This window comes from Thunnus albacares, chromosome 24 (assembly GCF_914725855.1).
Source record: "Thunnus albacares chromosome 24, fThuAlb1.1, whole genome shotgun sequence".
In the NCBI taxonomy this organism is placed as follows: Eukaryota; Metazoa; Chordata; class Actinopteri; order Scombriformes; family Scombridae; genus Thunnus; species Thunnus albacares.
The window spans coordinates 19,240,267-19,258,027 of NC_058129.1; the positions used below are offsets into that span (position 1 = coordinate 19,240,267).

Genomic DNA, 17,761 nt, shown 5'->3' on the forward strand with positions numbered 1-17,761 from the left:
GCTGAAGACTTGAAAGCAATCCTCTAACAGCTATTGAAGCCAAACATCCTGTTATTCCAAACACAAAGAGGGACAGATAAGCAGAGTGAAGCTATTTCAACAATATTTCCAACACATGGAGGCTGTTAGCTCACTGTCATTCTTCATCCTCCCACCAGATAGAGCCAAAGTCAACAAAGTTTCAAATCTTACACATAGTGTCTGTGAGAACATTGATGTGATGGTTTGTGTGTGGATCGATATGGATATTAGCAGGATCAATATCAGAAATCAGTAAGATTAACATGCCATCTGTATGTGGATACGTTATCTGGATCAGGGAAAACACATATTAATGCAGCTGTAAATACACTCAGGACGCATTGTGATCAGATGTCAGCAGGTGTAAATGCAATCCGTACAGCGTGACACATTGATAAGAAACAAATGGTCCCAGTGAGGTGAAAGGTCACCTGGCTCCACCTCTTCCAGACAGCTAAAGCAACCTCCGTAAAAGCTCCAAGTAGTAGCAATAACTACAAGTCTTCCCCTGCAAAAAAGTGAATGACGTTAGTTGATGGCAGCAGTTTCTGTGACCTGGGACACCATATGTTTGTTGACAAGTCCGCCAGCTCATTTGCATATTGGGATCCTATCACAATGTGGGCAGAGCTGAGAAAAACAGAAGGCATTTTAATAGCAAGTGTAAATGCAAAGAGCCATTGATCAGATGTCATTATCCAGATAATGTATCCAGATACAGATCACATGTTAATAGCAGGTGTAAATGGGGCCAGTGTGTCAGAGGAGACTCTGGAGAAGGACAGAGTGCCAGCAGGACAGTCCACATAAGCTCCCATACTTTTCACTACAAACATGTTTTACAATAAATCTCTATCATTAAATACATAAACAAAGCAAGAAAAAGGAGACTCTTCATTAAATAATGTTATTATCATTATTTCCATTTCATAGAATAATCATGAGACTTATTTAACAAGTTCAATGACAATTTTTCAAATGCTGCTATTGGTCCAACCAACATAGATAATATGTTGAGTATATTATAATTCTATATACTGAAGAATAAAAGTGTCATCCTTCCATTTAGTCTTGATTTATCTTTCTAAAGTTTAGCAGCTGCAGCATTATTTGGATTTATACTGATTGATAGACGTGCAGAGAGTGAAACTGCACCCCCTACAGGTCAGAAGGAAGCACTGACATATGAATGAAAATGTGCTTAGTTGAAGTCATCCAGATTGAATAGTTGGAGTTTGTTTGTGTCTCAGCTGCAGGCAGCAGCAGCGTGAGGACAGACAGCAGGATGAAAGAAGTGAAGAATCAAACACAACAACAACATGTGATCAGAGGATTTGAAACTCTGAAACTTGTCATCATTTCCATCAGCGCAGCATCAGTCTTTCATTTCAAACTAGTTTGAAAATCTGGTTTATTAGAAAACCAAACCAAGAACTGTTTGATTCTTTTTATTTTTTATTTTTATATTATTTATTTCATTTGACATCACAAATAAAGTTTATATTATTATTATTACTATTATTATTATTATTATTATTATAAGAGCAGAAAAAGATTTGATCTGTCTTTTAGATTGAAGATACATGTCCAATTAGAAGCAGAGACATCCAGATATAAAAAGAACAACATAAAAGCAGCAAATATACAAAAATCCCTGAAATAAAGAAGCAAATATACGGTTAAGATTTCAACATAAATGTGGATTGTAAAGCTGCGACACAAATAAAGTTTGATTTTCCAACATGTGAAAATGTTCAGGACTGTAAAATCAGATACATGTTTATTTCTGATAATAAGAGTTTCTTAACGGACTGTAAAAGTCTTATTTGGTGACATTTGGAGAAAGATTTAGTTTTTCCAAACCTGCATGTTCAGCATGATGGAAATAGAAAACAGCTGTTAGTTTGGATGAAGTTTGACAGCAGGAGTCCAGATGTTTTCTTCATCTTTCAAATGAAGTGAAAAAGAGAAAAATGAGAGTTTTTCTGTGATAAAGTAAAGTGGAGAACTGTACCTGGATCTGTAGATGTGATGGTTTCTCCTCCATGCTTGCAGCTCTGTGTGCAGTCTGTGTTTGGATGTTGAGCTGTGAGCTTTTGACTTTCTTCTTCGTTTCCTCTCTCAACTCCTCGTCACATACCTGATCTGACCTCTGACCTCTGACCTGCTGATTATCACAGCAGAAGAAGACAAACGGACGTCTGTATTCACTTTGTGTGCAGAAAGTTAACCGACACACGTGTTTCACTGTTTTCTTCCTGGAGAAGAAAACACTTGCTTTTTGTCCAAAGCACATTTTCCAAATATAACTATTAATGTTGATGATTTATATCAAAATGTGACTTTTCATTCAAAGTTGAGTTGTGTGAAGGTTGTAGAAATGAGAAACTGACCCTGCACTAAACTGTGTGTGAATAAATAATATAACTATTAATAATGTTCAGCTTATTATTAGAGTGCCATTTTTCTGAATCTGACAATAAAGATCAAATGAAAGCTTCTATTATTATTTATGATCCTTTTTTATTGGACATAACAGGTGATACTGCAGATACATTTATTTCTGCCTGAGTAACAAACATACAAATGATCAACTTTACTTGGTACAACACAAAAGAAATTCAAGATTTAGTTTGTCATTTTCTTGTGTATTTGAATACACAAAAAACGAAATGCTGTTCCTCCCAGCCCACAGCAGTGCAACAACAACAAAAATGATAGAGATATACTGTATATCTAAAAATTCCCTTTAAAAAAATGATAAAAAAATAAATAAATAAATCACAGGAGAAAAACCCCCAAAATAAAACAAAACAAACAAACAAAAAAGAACAAGAAGTTAGCACGGTGCATTAAAGTGCGTTTAGAGAGAAAAGTACATGTCTCAGTTCGATGTAGACAACTCTAGCATGTCAATGAGTGATCAGCACTGATGGGGGAGTTATATAATCCATTTTGCTGTCCAGAGAACCTTAGGCAACATCATTGTTGGAACTGCCATTTTGTATGGGTTAACAGTTAGCCTAGCTTGCACTCATCTGTGCTTGCCCCATTTCCATATCCTGTTGCACCTCTTTCTATGTTTCCTCTCCGGTGCAGCTTCAGGCAAGTGGGCTCCTTTGGGTCCACTGGGTGTAGCACTTGGTCTGCTACACCCAGTATGATCAACTGATTTAGCTCCCGGCCAGTATTTCTCATCTCTGGTGCAGCCACTCTCTCTTATAGAACATTGTACTTTTCTGGACTTTAATTCAGACAAAATGAGACATTTAAAGATGCCACCTTTGACACTGTGAAATTAGAATGAGCATTTAAGAAAATTTTCACAATTTCCTGACATTTTTTGGCATTTTTCAGACTAATAATAATGTTTATTTGCAGCTTTACATGCACATCCAATAGACACAAATAAGAACATGTTGGTGTATGATTAAAAAACAACTGGACAAGAACCCCCCCCAAAAAAACAAAAGGGAGGAAAATTAACAAATAGCCTCTATAGGCCAGCGGATACTTACTGTCATTATGTTATAGTTAATTGGCAAAACTATTCCAACATTTTTGAAAACCTTCATCACAACTTCCGAACCTCCAAACAGTCCTCTAACAGACTGAGCTATCTGCTCTGAGAAAATTAACTTCTTTTGTAAATGTGCATATATGTGACTGACAAACGAACTGTCAGTCATGTGGAAACCATGTTGGGTTTAGACACTGCATTTACAACCAGTCAGAGATCAGGTTGGTACTAAATAACATGAGAGGGCTTCTCTTACAGGAAGAGACTCCCTCCTACAGAGAACACAGAGACACTGAGTGACCAAACCTGCTTGACCAGAACACAAACCCAGGATACAGAGGCTGAGTGAATGTGGTGTTGAAGGTGTGGAGGTGGATCAGTGTGTCAGAGGAGACTCTGTAGAAGGACAGAGTGCCAGCAGGACAGTCCACATACACTGCTACTCTGTTAGAGACAGAGGAGGAGGAGGAGGAGGGGTCTGTTCCTCTCTTATCGTGCCAGACACAGTAACCACCATCGGAGCACTCCAGACTCCAGGACTGATCATTCCCTCCAAACCAGGAGTCAGCTCTGCCTCCTTTCCTGCTGATTCCTCTGTAACTCACTGCTATCAAAACGCTTCCTCTCCACTCAACCTCCCAGTAACAACGACCAGTCAGTTCATCTCTACACAGCAGCTGAGGCTTGCCATCAAATCTGTCTGGATGATCAGGATATGACTGATCCTCCTCCACATATGTCACCTTCCTGTTGTTGTCAGACAGTTTGAGTTTTGTGTTTACTGTGTTTGGATCCAGTGTGAGTTCACAGAAATCTGATGGCAAGAGCAACACACAATACAGCTGCAGTTATTGATCTATCATCTGTTTGATGATGACATAATCTTCATCCTCAGTAGCAGTGTTGTCACAGTTTTCATAAATAAAAACACACTTACACTTCCTCAGACCTGGTGTCAACCATCGGACTCCAGCAGGCTGCAGCCTGAAAGGAGGAAGGGGGTCAGAGCAGCACGTTCTCTTTCAGCATGCAAACATGGACGTTACATCGCTCTAGTCTACTGTTTGATTATTCTGTTCAAATGTGGGGTTGGGCTTTGATAGACTTTGATCCAATCGTAATCCAGTATCCCAATCCTTCTGAAACCCTGAGTGAATCTAATCAGGTTTAACTTTCAACATTTACAGGAAACTTCTACAGTTAGAAATAACAGAAAATCAAAGATTCAGTTGAGATCTCTGATCAGCTCTGACAGAGAAACTTTTCAGCTCCTCTTCCTCTATCACACTTTTCCTCTCCATACCTGACAGTGTCCAGTCCCCAATGTGGATCATCCAGTCCAGCAGACAGCAGCTTCTCTCCTTTGTCTCCTGGATGGTTGTAGCTCAGGTCAAGCTCTCTCAGATGGGAGGGGTTGGAGCTCAGAGCTGAGGCCAGAGAAGCACAGCCTTCCTCTGTGATCAGACATCCTGACAGGCTGCAAACACACAAAGACAGTCTGAGGGTACTGCTGTGTGCAGTTAAATACAACAACAAACTGTCTCCAAACTAACTAACTAACAAACTTAAAGATAAACTGAATCAGGGAGATCCAGAAAGTTGAACATCCAGCCAGATGGGAAAAGTCACAGGCTGAGAGATGATTCAGAAGCATGTTACCTTGTCATTGTGATCTAAACGTTAAAAAAACATTCAAATGTGTTTATAAAGAGGGAAGATTTTGCCAAAAGGAAGACTAAAGAATACTTTTAGCAGAGTGCTGTGTGCACTTTTCAGGTTTGGTATGTTGAAGTTTTTTTAAACTAAACAAAATCAAGGAGCCCCCTGCCATAAAATGTGACTTCACAGTGGTTCATCAAAGTATCCACCATACAGAGGAATAGTCTGCTCTTTAGCCTGACACTGGTGCTCGAAGAACCCCCTGTGAATACTTATGTGAAAACAGTAAAAATCTGCTTGGAAAGTAATTCTCTACAGCTGAAGTTTGGTAAAAACTGGTTTGAGAAATATTAGCAGAGACATTCTTACACAGCTTTAATGTTTATCCTCTAATATCGTTCAGATTTTAAATGTTAATCTGTTGATCAGGTTGATGAACCCTGACCTGAGTGTTTCCAGTGTACAGTGTGGACTCTCCATTCCAGCAGACAGCAGCTTCACTCCTGAATTCTGAAGATTGTTGTTACTCAAATCAAGCTCTCTCAGACTAGTGGACTGGGAGCTGAGAACTGAGGAAAGAGCTGCACAGCTTCCCACTGAGAGGTTACAGTCACACAGCCTGGAGAGGAAATACAACAAAAAACAAGTAAAAAGTTATTAATTTTGTTGAAAAGATAGAGTATTTAAATAATGATCAATAAATCCAACTATCCCTGTACTTACAGAGCTTTGCTGGAGGCTTTGACAACTGGCAGCAGCCTCAGAAGAGCCCCCTCCGAAGCAGAGTATTTCTTCAGGTCAAACATGTCCAGATCTTTTTCTGATGACAGTAAGATGAAGACCAGAGCTGACCACTGAGCAGGAGACAGTTTATCCGTGGAGAGACTTCCTGATCTCAGGGACTGTTGCATCTCCTCCACGAGATAACGATCATTCAGTTCATTCAGACAGTGGAAAAGATTGATGGTTTTCTCTGTAGATAGATTCTCACTGATCTTCTTCTTGATGTAATCGACTGTTTCCTGATAAGTCTGTGAGTTTCTTCCTGTCTGTGTCAGCAGGTCTTGTAGGAGATTCTGATTGGTCTGCAGTGAAAGACCCAGTAGAAAGCGGAGGAACAAGTCCAGGTGTCCATTTGGACTCTGTAAGGCCACGTCCACAGCACTCTCGTAGAGGTGTGTCATTACAGATTCTTGTTTAGTTTCAGACTTCTGGGATGTTTGTTCTTCTTCTAGAAGATTGAGTCCAGAGTTGATGAATGTCAGATGGACATGAAGAGCAGCCAGAAACTCCTGAACACTCAGATGGACGAAGCAGAATATCTTGTCCTGGTACAGCCCTGTCTCCTCTTTCAAGATCTGTGTGAACACTCCTGAGCACACCGAGGCTGCTCTGATATCGATGCCACAGTTCGTCAGGTCTGATTCATAGAAGATCAGATTGCCTTTCTGCAGCTGCTCAAAAGCCAGTTTTCCTAGAGACTCAATCATCTTCCTGGTGTCTGGACTCCAGTGTGGATCAGTCTCAGCTCCTCCATCATACTTGATGTTCTTCAGTTTGGCCTGAACAACAAGGAAGTGGATGTACATCTCAGTCAGGGTCTTAGGCAGCTCTCTTCCCTCTCTGCTTTTCAACACATCCTCCAGAACTGTAGCAGTGATCCAGCAGAAGACTGGGATGTGGCACATGATGTGGATGCTTCGTGATGTCTTGATGTGGGAGATGATGGTGCTAGCCTGCTTCTTATTTCTGAATCTCTTCCTGAAGTACTCCTCCTTCTGTGGGTCAGTGAACCCTCTGACCTCTGTCAACATGCAAACACACTCAGGAGGGATCTGATTGGCTGCTGCAGGTCGTGTGGTTATCCAGAGGCGAGCAGAGGGAAGCAGTTTCCCCCTGATGAGGTTTGTCAGCAGCACATCCACTGAGGTGGACTCTGTAACATCAGTCAGGATCTCATTGTTGTGGAAGTCCAGAGGAATTCGACACTCATCCAGACCATCAAAGATGAACACAACCTGGAACTCTTCAAACCTGCAGATTCCTGCTTCTTTGGTTTCAGTAAAGAAGTGATGAACAAGTTCCACCAAGCTGTACTTTTGGTCTTTCAGCACATTCAGCTCTCTGAAAGTGAATGGAAATGTAAAGTGTATGTCCTTGTTGGCTTTGTTTTCAGCCCAGTCCAGAGTGAACTTCTGTGTTAAGACTGTTTTCCCAATGCCAGCCACTCCCTTTGTCATCACTGTCCTGATTGGTTCATCTCTTCCAGATGAGGCTTTAAAGATGTCCTCTTGTCTGATTGTTGTTTCCGGTCTGACTGGTTTCCTGGATGCTGTTTCAATCTGTCTGACCTCGTGTTCATCATTGACCTCCGCAGTCCCTCCCTCTGTGATGTAGAGCTCTGTGAAGATCTGATTCAGGAGTGTTGGGTTTCCTGCTTTAGCAATCCCCTCAAACACACACTGGAACTTCTTCTGCAGGTTAGATTTGAGTTTAGACTGACAGCCTGCAGGATTTCCTGAATAAACACACATGAAATAAAAGGAATTGATTCATAAAGAAAATATGACAATTTAATTCCTCTAAAGAATGCATATATGAGCATATTTTTCTCCATCTCTTGAGACATCAGTAAATGTCTCGATTTATTCATCATGTTCAATATTTATAGAAATCCTCTTACTGCTTTGCAGACAGTCAGCCAGCTCCTCCTGCTTCATTCTCCTCAGGAAGTGCAGTGTTATTTTCAGAAATGCCTCTCTGCTGCTCCTCCTCTGCTCTTCCTCCTCACTGTCTAACACCTCCTCATCCTCCCTTTGACGCTCTAAGCATTCTGGGTAATCTGGACTCTGCAGAATCTTCTGCATCTTCTTCAGCTCTTTCTTCACAAAAGTGACAATGTTCTCCTCCAGCAGCTGGAACAGAATATTATATGAATTACACAAACTAAAATCATGAAGCAAACATCAGATCCATGTTGGACTGACAATCCACTGGTCTACAAAGTGTAGTATGGAGATGATTGTGAACAGAATAGATGTAAAAGTAGTTGTTGTACATGTACAGACCATAAATATGGAGTCCAGGTGTGTTTGATGCAGCTGGGCAGACTGACCACTGGGAACCTCTGAGCTCTCCTGGTCCACTCTGTGAAGGAATCATGAAGAATGAGTTCACATTATGTCTGTCCACACAAAGACAAACACAAGCTAAATTTCCATCAAGTGATATTTGGATGTGAACAGAGAATTAGATGACTCCCTGTAGAGGTAAAGCTTTGCTGGTCTGGTCAGCTCAGTCTGTTTGTAGCTTTAACTGTATGAGTACAGCTATATTCAGTGCAGTGTGCAGCACCTGGAGTGGTGAAGCTGACGCTCAGCCAGGGATATAGAGGCATGAACTCCTTAAATCTCATGATGAGTGTTGGGGTTCTTATTCTCTAAGGCTTGTCCTTGATCTACTGTCTTGAATTGTACCTCATTTGGATGCTGCTTTGGACAAAAGCGTCTGCCAAATAAATAATTGTAAATAAATTATTTTGTTTGGTCTTTATTAAATATGCTCTGATGTTGAAATGCTGTCTGGATAATTCTCCGTGTTCTGCAGGCATTTCTGTTATTGATACTAATGGTTCTCTTGCAGTTGTTTGATGAGGCTAACACACTGCTTCCTTTAGCTCATCCTGCCAGTGACTAATATTAACAGTGTACTCTGAAACTGGCAAGAACCCAAGCTGACCACAGCTGCTGGTCTCTGAGAAGGAAACTACCAACTTTTAATGAGCTTACAGGAGCTGAGTGATACTCAAGAGACAGATTTTGGTTGGGGGGTCATTTTAATACAGTATAGTCAAAAAAGGTTGTGGATGTGTTTGTTTTGGATAACTCAGCATGCTCACTGGGTGGTTAAACCAGTGGCTGCATTTTTTTTGACCTACGTAAAGTATAATGATGCAATTGTTAAACAAAACTCATATAGTTGTCATCTTTAATTTTAGTATGTTGTACATTTTTTGTACACTCTGATGAAGAGCCCCGGCCCTTGTACCCACTCTAACATTCACAATGATCTGCTCTGTCCATCATAACTATAAAATTATCATGAATCAATAGAACTGATAGTTGTAGAAATGAATGCTGAATTCAAACTGCAACAATCTGTTCAGAGATTTCCTTGAATTCTACTGTTGTAAAATACACTGATTGATCTTCAGTTAAATGAACCTAATATAGTTCAATCAGCCAACATGAGTTAAGACTGACATGAATCCTTGTGGTGTACATACTGTGTATATAGAGAGCTAATATGTCTGACCTCGTCACAGCCTGTAAGCACTCACTTAAAGCTGAGGACAGAGTAGGGAGTGATATCAGCAGCTGCTAATATTATGAAGTCATCTGGGCTCCGTAAGAACGGACCCAGATGACTGAATAACGTTAGTTAATGAGTTATCCAGATCAGAATATTGATGATATGACATGAGTCTGGATTTTTTTGGTTCTTCAAAGCGTCCTTAAAATTTATCTGAACTGCTGTCATAAGCCTTAAACCCAAACCTGCTATAGTGCAGCTTAGGGCTGGGCAATTAAACTATTTTGTTAATTTTTATGATAAAATCACGATAATGATGATAAATTTATGAGATTTACTTTCGATAGTTATTTTTGAGTCCATTTTCCTCTACCTACAAAAACACTACACGAACAGCCAATTGTACAGCAGAGAAACAAACGCTTGCAACTGATGCATGTGTCCTGGTCTTCCCACTCAACAACTCAGAGTGACCAGCTGTGTGGAGTAGCCTTCTCAGAAGAGAATAAGCAGCTTTGGGAGCAAAAGCAAGTGCAAGTAAACAGTCACCAGAGACAAAGAAATTGTGCCGAAGATTGGTAATATTTTTTGGCGACCAGTCCTCAGCAGAACAGGAAACACCACCAACCTCTTTCATCATCTCAAAAAGTATCACCCCACAGAGCACTCCAAAACCTTGAGTTTGCACTATCATGCTAGCGTTAGCCTTCCTTCAAGTAGTAGCCAAAAGCCCAGCCCTCCTGCTAGTCAAACTCTGAAGTTCGACAACCAAAGTTGTGTTTGCTTTTTCAGCAACTACCCCATACAAAAAGAAATCAAAGTGATACAAAGAAATAACCAGTGCCATTGTGTACTGTATTACTAGAGATATGATGTCTATAAGCACAGTTGAAAAACAGGGCTTCAAGAAGCTAATGAGTGTCATGGATGCTAAGAAAAATCTGCCTGGACGAGAATATTATCACTCCCTCAGCTCTACTCAGAGTGTAGAGAAAAGATACAGCTCGGAAATATCACACACTTCACTACCACCAATGATATGTGGTCTATTCACATGTCTGAACCATACACGAGTCTGACAACTCTACGATACAGAGTTTATTTGCAAAAGAGTTCATGATCATTGATTGAGCTATCATGGCTCCTCTTACTACAGAGGACTCTCCATGTTGCTCTAACTGCTACAGACCTCCTATGGAAAATCGCTGTGCTATGGGGATCGCTGTGCTTCTTCTGTGCAGCAGCATTGTGGACCATTTGTAGATGGTTCAGAGGACTAGAATTAGAATGAACAGCTGAGGAAAGGGACTCCACTATACTCTACAATACTCTGAGCAACCTTGGGAGCTATACTGTCTGAGGCTATGATAAATCTATGATATCCGTCTTGTCTGTATTAAGCTGTAAAAAGTTGTTGACAACCAGTCCTTAATGGCAGTCAGACAGCTGTGCAACACAGACAGTTTGTCAGAGTTATCAGGCTTAAAAGAGACAGAGCTGAATATATCGTCTGCATAACAGTAATAGGATATATCTCTAAATTTGCTAATAATGTGACTTAAGGGAAGAATATATAAAGCAAATAAAATAGGACCCAAGACAGAACCTTGAGACACTCCACATGAAAGAGCAGCAGTTTCAGACACGTAAGGACCAAGTGACACAGAAAAACTCCTATCTCAGAGGTAGGAGGAGAACCAGTCCAGGGTGCCCCCTCAGACACCCAAATACTGCCTAAGCAGTTAATCCTTATTCTGTGACCCACAGTGTCAAAAGCTGCGCTAAGATCCAGCAGCACCAAAACGGAGCACTCATCCACATCAGAAGACATCATCATTGGAGACTCTGTTAAGAGCAGTTTAGGTGAAATGCTTTTCACAGAAACCCGTTTGGAACTTATCTAAGATGTTGTGTGCAGTCAAGACAGCAGTGAGCTGTTTGGCAACAACTTTCTCTAAAATTTTTGAAATAAAAGGCAGCTTGGATATAGGCCTGTAGTTATTGGGACTGTATGGATCAATGTTCGCTTTTTTCAGGAGAGGCTGAACAACTGCATGTTTGAAATAAACTGGGACACAACCAGATTGCAATGGGCTGTTTATAATGGCATGGATCGATAGACTCAGGTGCATTTTTAAGCACGGACGTGGGGTAAAAGGTCCTAAGGTCTGGAGGAGGATTTCAAGCTGCCCACCAGATCAGTGAGGTCTTGCAGGGAAAGGGGAGAAAAACAGTCCAGAATTGACGGCCGAATTGCATAAGTGGAGAGGGGATTAAAAGAGGGGATAATGCTAGCTCTGACATCTCTAATCTTATCTACAAAGAAGGAGAAAAAATTACTGCAATCCTTATTCGACAAAACAGGTACATCCGGAGGTGCAGGAGCAATAGTGTTGTTTATAGTGTCAAACGGGATTTTGAATTTTAAGCTTATTACGCAATATACGACTCAGCTTTAAAAAAAAACTGAAGAAATTGTCACAACAAGCAGCCAGACCTCCTGCACACTCATTCACTAATCAAATCAACATCAACAGGTGACTGAACAACCACTCAATTAAAACTGGATCAATTGAAAATGAATGAGTGAGTCCAGACAGCTCACTGTAACTTCAACAAGTAAAATACCTACAGCACATTATATGATCTCTGCTGCATTCTTGTTAAGGAGATAAATTCACACAACAGCCACACAGAGACATCTAACCATCAGAGATGAAATTAGCGACCAAAGAGACAGAGAGAGAGAAGCTGTATCTGACTCACGTTATCTGATGTCTTCTTCTTTCTATCATGGAGATGAAGTATTCATGTCATAACATCCATTTGTGGCTGTTGGTCTATCATTGGACCAACGCAATGTCAATATTGCATTCTGGTTGTTGATTGATTAGGGAGGACATCTTCCCTTGGAATGTCATTTTATGTGTCTTGGCCAATCATAGATTAGAATGAAAAAAAATGAAGTACATTAAATTTACATTAAATCCTCCTCTGTCCCCCACTCCCCCCCCACCACCACTTCACACACTGCCCTTTCTGCTCCTGCCCTGCAAGTGTTGCTGTTGAAGCATTTTAACCAGAATTTCAATAATGGATTTTTTCCAAAGAAGAGAGAAAAAATATTTAATAAATAACTCTGAGATTTGGTAATAATTTATTTGAACCAAATATTCTTCTTTATATTTTGATCTTCCTCTTGCCTCTCAAAAAATAGAGGAGCAACGTCCTCTGCCTCTATGGACCAGCCTCCACTGGTGTGGGGCCAGACAAGTGTTGAAAAAAATTAAAAGACTTAGTGACGTTAAGAAAATCAGCAGCAAAGCTGAAAGAGACATCATCCACATGAATATTAAAATCACCAACCATAAGAACTCTGTCCAACCTTATGATGAAGGATTAAAAAAAATCACTGAATTCAAATATAAAAGAACTGTTAAAACCAGGGGGTCAGTAAATTAAAATACAATGAAACGGATTGTCTGTGAGCACTGCAGGCAGACAGGTAGGTTCACTCATTACAGTGGGCGGAGAAATAAAGCCAATGAATCAATACATTGATGTATCATGTATCATACACATCATCACCATGTATTTATAAATACAAACACTGTGGATTTCTTCCCATGGACCCGACACGCAAACTGTTTTGGTTCAGTAACTTCCTGCTGTCGGTCAGCCTGATGAAGGCAGTTTGTCCAGCCGCTGTCCTCTCAGCTCCCCAGGAGCTGCAGCTGACAGGCGGCTGCTTCTGTGGACAGAGACGCTGAACGCAGGTCAGAGATCATCATCATCACTGGAGGATGATGTCAACATCCTCCAGTGATGATGATGATCTTGTCCTTCATCTCCTCACTCGATAAAAGAAGAGGAGAGTGTTATGTCCGTTCAATCCACACCGGCTCCAACCTGTATTCAGCATCTCTGTCCACAGAAGCAGCCGTTTTCACCAGGCTGACTGACAGCAGAACGAGCTGTCGCAAATTCTTTTGCAAATTCGTGTTTCTGTCACAAATTCGCATCGCTGTCAGTGTGAATAGTTTTGATGCGAACTATTCGCAGGCAATTATTTCACAATTTCGTATTATTCGCGTCACCCCCAGTGCGTAAGGGCCTTAAAGGCCTTTATGTCCATGAATCTCTTGCCCGTCCCAACACACCTGCCTTATTTGATAACAGTCATATGATCAGCACTCGGCCAATCATTTCTACTCATTCTGCCTTCGTTATTCAAGATATTCCAGGATTTATAATCAATCCCCAAACTGCCGCAAAGAGCCAAATTAGCTGGATGAGAGCTAACAGGATTATTTTAGCCTGATAGCAGCATGTTAGCTTGGATTAGTTAAACCACATTTGAAGAACAAGACCCTGATCGTCACTTACTCTTTCTGTGAAGAATGTTGATTTTTGAAAGCTAATGGTGGTTGCATTGATTCGTCGCTCTTGAAGGACACACAGCTGGGTTCAGGTTCAGGTTCAGGTTCAGGTCCAGCAGAGTCTGGTTTGTGCTGTGTCCTTGTTCTCCTACAAAATACACACAGAGCTTTGAGTGTGAATAATGATGGTGGAGAACAGTGATGGACAGTTAGAGATCCTCATCTCACCTCTGAGCTTTGGTCTGGCTGTCATGTTCCCCACGCCGAGAGCGTTTAGAGGGAGGGACTCCCTCCTCTCTGTCCTCACACTGATCCATGCTGCTGAAGTCACATCCACATCAGTCACACACACTTTCTACCTTCATCTGGAGAGGAAACACAAATCATCCTTTGCATCATTTCTCCTAAATATCAGCTGCTCCTCCTGTGATTGGTTGTTATTTTCTGTTATATATCAGTGTGAATGCAGCCAGACAGCAGTGTGAGTCAGAGAAAGCTGCCATCAGCTGCTGTATTTCTACTATCAGTCCACTAGATGGCGTCATGAAGCTGCAGTGAAGTGAAGAGCAGCACACATGATGCATGGAGGAGGATTTACATTCACTGACTCACACTGACTGAATTTCATTCATATTCAGTCAATTCAACACCAATAAACAACATGTCAATAGTTTCAGTTATCTATTAGTTCTCTTATATGATATAAGATATTGAAGCAATAAATACATACATCATCAGCTCCTGTCTAACTGCATATACCAGTAATAAGTCATTATAAAGCAAAAACACAAATAGACTGTATGCATGTTATTGTAGCAACATTGAACTTGATGACGTCCTCTGACTGTCCCTCCACATCAGTCAATACAATACATTTGATTTAAAGCTTTCACAGGAAACAGTAGCAGGCCTATACTGTAGTGTCTGACTTTACGCTGCTGGAAACAACCTTAAAAAAGTAGATTTAGTTTGATTTGTGAGAGCTGAAGAAAGGAAATAATCATCAGCTGTTCATTAATATTGTTTGATTCCAGTAAATCAATCATTTAACAACATGTAGATTTATCTTCCAACATGAGAGTTCTCCAAACTTTCTGATGAAATAAAAACATCATACAGCAAGAAACAAACCCTGAAGTTACTAAAGAGAAAGTTCAACTATGGAACAAAGCAAACTTACAGTTAACATCCAAACTGCTGAAGACAAAGACTCTCCACTCCACGTCCATCAGAAAAGTGTTTGCCAGGTGAGCTGTTTCCTGGAACGAGTCAGAGCTCCACCTGTAGAGGGGGAGGGACAGGTACTACAGTATCTATTGAATGAAATAAGCGAAGCTCCCCCCCCCCGTCTCCACATCGGTCCTGTAGTAGTAATAGAAACAGCTCTATATTCACCTGTAGACACAGAAAGTCAAAGCTGTTCTCCAGCGGCTGTCCGCATTTAGTGTCTCAGACAGCGGGGAGAGCAGCGGCTCATCACCGCCTCCTCCACAGGCTGAATCAGGCAGGAAAACCTGCTGTCAGTCATCAGTAAGTGTTGGACACAGTAATAACAACACTGTGTTCAAATACTGACCATCAACTCAAATCACAAACTCCTCAAATATCGACACAAAATAAATTTTAATGGCGGTTGTTTCTCCGTCGTCCCAAATTTAATTACAGTTAATGCTGAGTTCTGATTAATAAACAGTTTAGCCACAGTAATGTGTTGTTTCTAGTGTAACTAAGTTAACAACAGCTTTAAGTAACGACTCAAACATTTAAAGCGGTTTCGTTACCTTCAGCTGGATGTAGAAATTTATCTGCGCCACAGGGAGCCTGTGGCGCAACTGTCAGAGAAAGTGAAACTAAACCTGAACAAGGAAACACCAAGAGAGATCATTCCTGTTGAAACCAAACTAAACTAAACTACAGTTTTGAGGTACTTGTACTTTACTTTAGTATTTCCATGTGATGCTACTCTCTACATTTCAGAGGGAAATATTGTACTTTCTACTCCACTACATTTATTTGACAGCTTTAGTTCCTTTTCAGATGAAGATTTGACACAATGGATAATATAACAAGCTTTTAAAATACAACACATTGTTAAAGATGAAACCAGTGGTTTCCAACCTTATTGGCTTTTGACGTCTTACAAAAAGCAGTGTGTAGTCGGGGTCACATTTCACATGTCTATGAGTTGTTAACAGCTCCACCAAATAGTGATTTTTCCCTCTAAACTTCTCACATGCTTTCATTTCAATAAATGTTCAAATGATCCAATATTTCAGCAAAAATCAAAGATTAGAGAAAAAGTCCAAAAACTGAAAACAGATTTGTGTATCAGAACTTTGTTTTTTCTTCTTTCCTCTCCCATTAATCATCTCACCACCCCTCAGATTTATCTGCTGACCCTTTGGAGGGCCCCGACCCCTAGGTTGGGAACCACTGGACTAAACTAGCTAACTGTATATAAAGTAGTGTAAACTAGCTCCACCTCCAGCAGCTACAACAGTAACATGCTGCTCTAACACTGATGCTTCACTATTAATAATCTAATGATGTCATATATAATAATATATCAGTCAGAGGGACCAAACCACTACTTTTACTGCAATACTTTAACTACATCAAGCTCATAATACTTATGTACTTTTACTGCAATACTTTAACTACATCAAGCTCATAATACTTATGTACTTTTACTGCAATACTTTAACTACATCAAGCTCATAATACTTATGTACTTTTACTGCAATACTTTAACTACATCAAGCTCATAATACTTATGTACTTTTACTGCAATACTTTAACTACATCAAGCTCATAATACTTATGTACTTTTACTGCAATACTTTAACTACATCAAGCTCATAATACTTATGTACTTTTACTGCAATACTTTAACTACATCAAGCTCATAATACTTATGTACTTTTACTGTAATGGAGTATTTTTACATTGCTGTATTGGTACCTCTACTGAAGTAAAAGATACTTCTTCCATTGCTCGTTTTGTTAATTTTAAGTAGCTCACCAGAGGGCAGTGTTAGCTCTTCTTTCAAGTGAGACAGTCTACTATTTACCTGAGTGTCTACAGCACTAATTAATATGTGGTATATACTTCCAGTATGCAGTTTGCTCATCAAGTTATTTATGTCATTCCTGTGTTGTATCAGGTCTGCTTTTCAGATCATATTTGGAGTAAACCTGTGGCCCAAAAAGAATCCTGGAACTCAGATCTCCTGTTAATTATTAATAGTATATTTTCATAGTGTGAGATATAAAAAATTGCAGCCTGTACGGATGTTAATAGAGCTTTATACTTGTCTTATATTTGGTTTATAAGAATAAACTGCACTCCAAGTGGCCATCCACCTGATCAAACTCTGACTGTATGGCTCTGGTGCAAGACTTTCAGCTCGGTATCTGGAGGGAAATATTTGCTCTGAACTGTGCTGAGTCAGACAGATGCTGGATCAATACAGATTCACTGCAGCATGTGTGTTTAACTTTATTTCTCTTTTTAATCACTTTTATTCCTTCCCATTATATTCTTCATCTTTTATTTCTAACTGCTCAATGCAGCCGGTGAGTTTTAAAGGTGTGAGCATGGTGAGCGTGACCCTGACGTTCATCTGAACTCTGACCTGAGCAGCACACATACACCCACTCTGTTCATTTACACAAGTGACGTAGTGTTAAACAGCTCAGGAACAAACGTTTGTACATTTACTGTCAAGGTCAGAACAATGGCTGTGACTAATATTTCTTTTCAATGTGACAGTGAAGGGGCAAAATAGGAAAGTAGAGTTTGACTGAATATGATCCTTGATGATTTTGGTGACTCACTGATATCAGCAAGTAAAAGTCATGAAAAATATCAA

General features: G+C 40.2%; 1 protein-coding gene and 1 long non-coding RNA gene across 2 annotated transcripts; one reads left to right on the forward strand and one right to left on the reverse strand.

Annotated features, from left to right (window-relative positions):
* Positions 1-3,281: 3,281 nt before the first annotated feature.
* Positions 3,282-15,781, reverse strand: LOC122976059 (NLR family CARD domain-containing protein 3-like). Its single transcript, XM_044344325.1, has 11 exons — positions 15,286-15,781; positions 15,071-15,171; positions 14,119-14,255; positions 13,898-14,038; positions 8,269-8,347; positions 7,884-8,115; positions 5,924-7,718; positions 5,646-5,819; positions 4,845-5,018; positions 4,479-4,525; positions 3,282-4,355 (listed from the first exon to the last, which is right to left on the reverse strand). The coding sequence occupies exons 3-11, from the start codon at positions 14,205-14,207 to the stop codon at positions 3,814-3,816; spliced, it is 3,273 nt and encodes a 1,090-aa protein (XP_044200260.1). The 5' UTR covers positions 14,208-14,255; positions 15,071-15,171; positions 15,286-15,781; the 3' UTR covers positions 3,282-3,813.
* LOC122976150 lies at positions 4,345-16,233 on the forward strand. The gene is made up of 3 exons (XR_006400837.1): positions 4,345-4,441; positions 13,543-13,550; positions 16,223-16,233. It is a non-coding gene; the product is annotated as an uncharacterized LOC122976150 (long non-coding RNA).
* The last annotated feature ends 1,528 nt before the right edge of the window (positions 16,234-17,761 follow it).

Coding starts and splice junctions, on each gene's coding strand:
- LOC122976059 (XM_044344325.1), bottom strand. CDS start 14,207: ATGGATCAGTGTGAGGACAGAGAGGAGGGAGTCCCTCCCTCTAAACGC. Junction 8,116..8,268: donor ACCTGGACTCCATATTTATG/GTCTGTACATGT, acceptor ATTCTGTTCCAG/CTGCTGGAGGAGAACATTGT. Junction 4,526..4,844: donor TGGGGACTGGACACTGTCAG/GTATGGAGAGGA, acceptor TCCTCCTTTCAG/GCTGCAGCCTGCTGGAGTCC.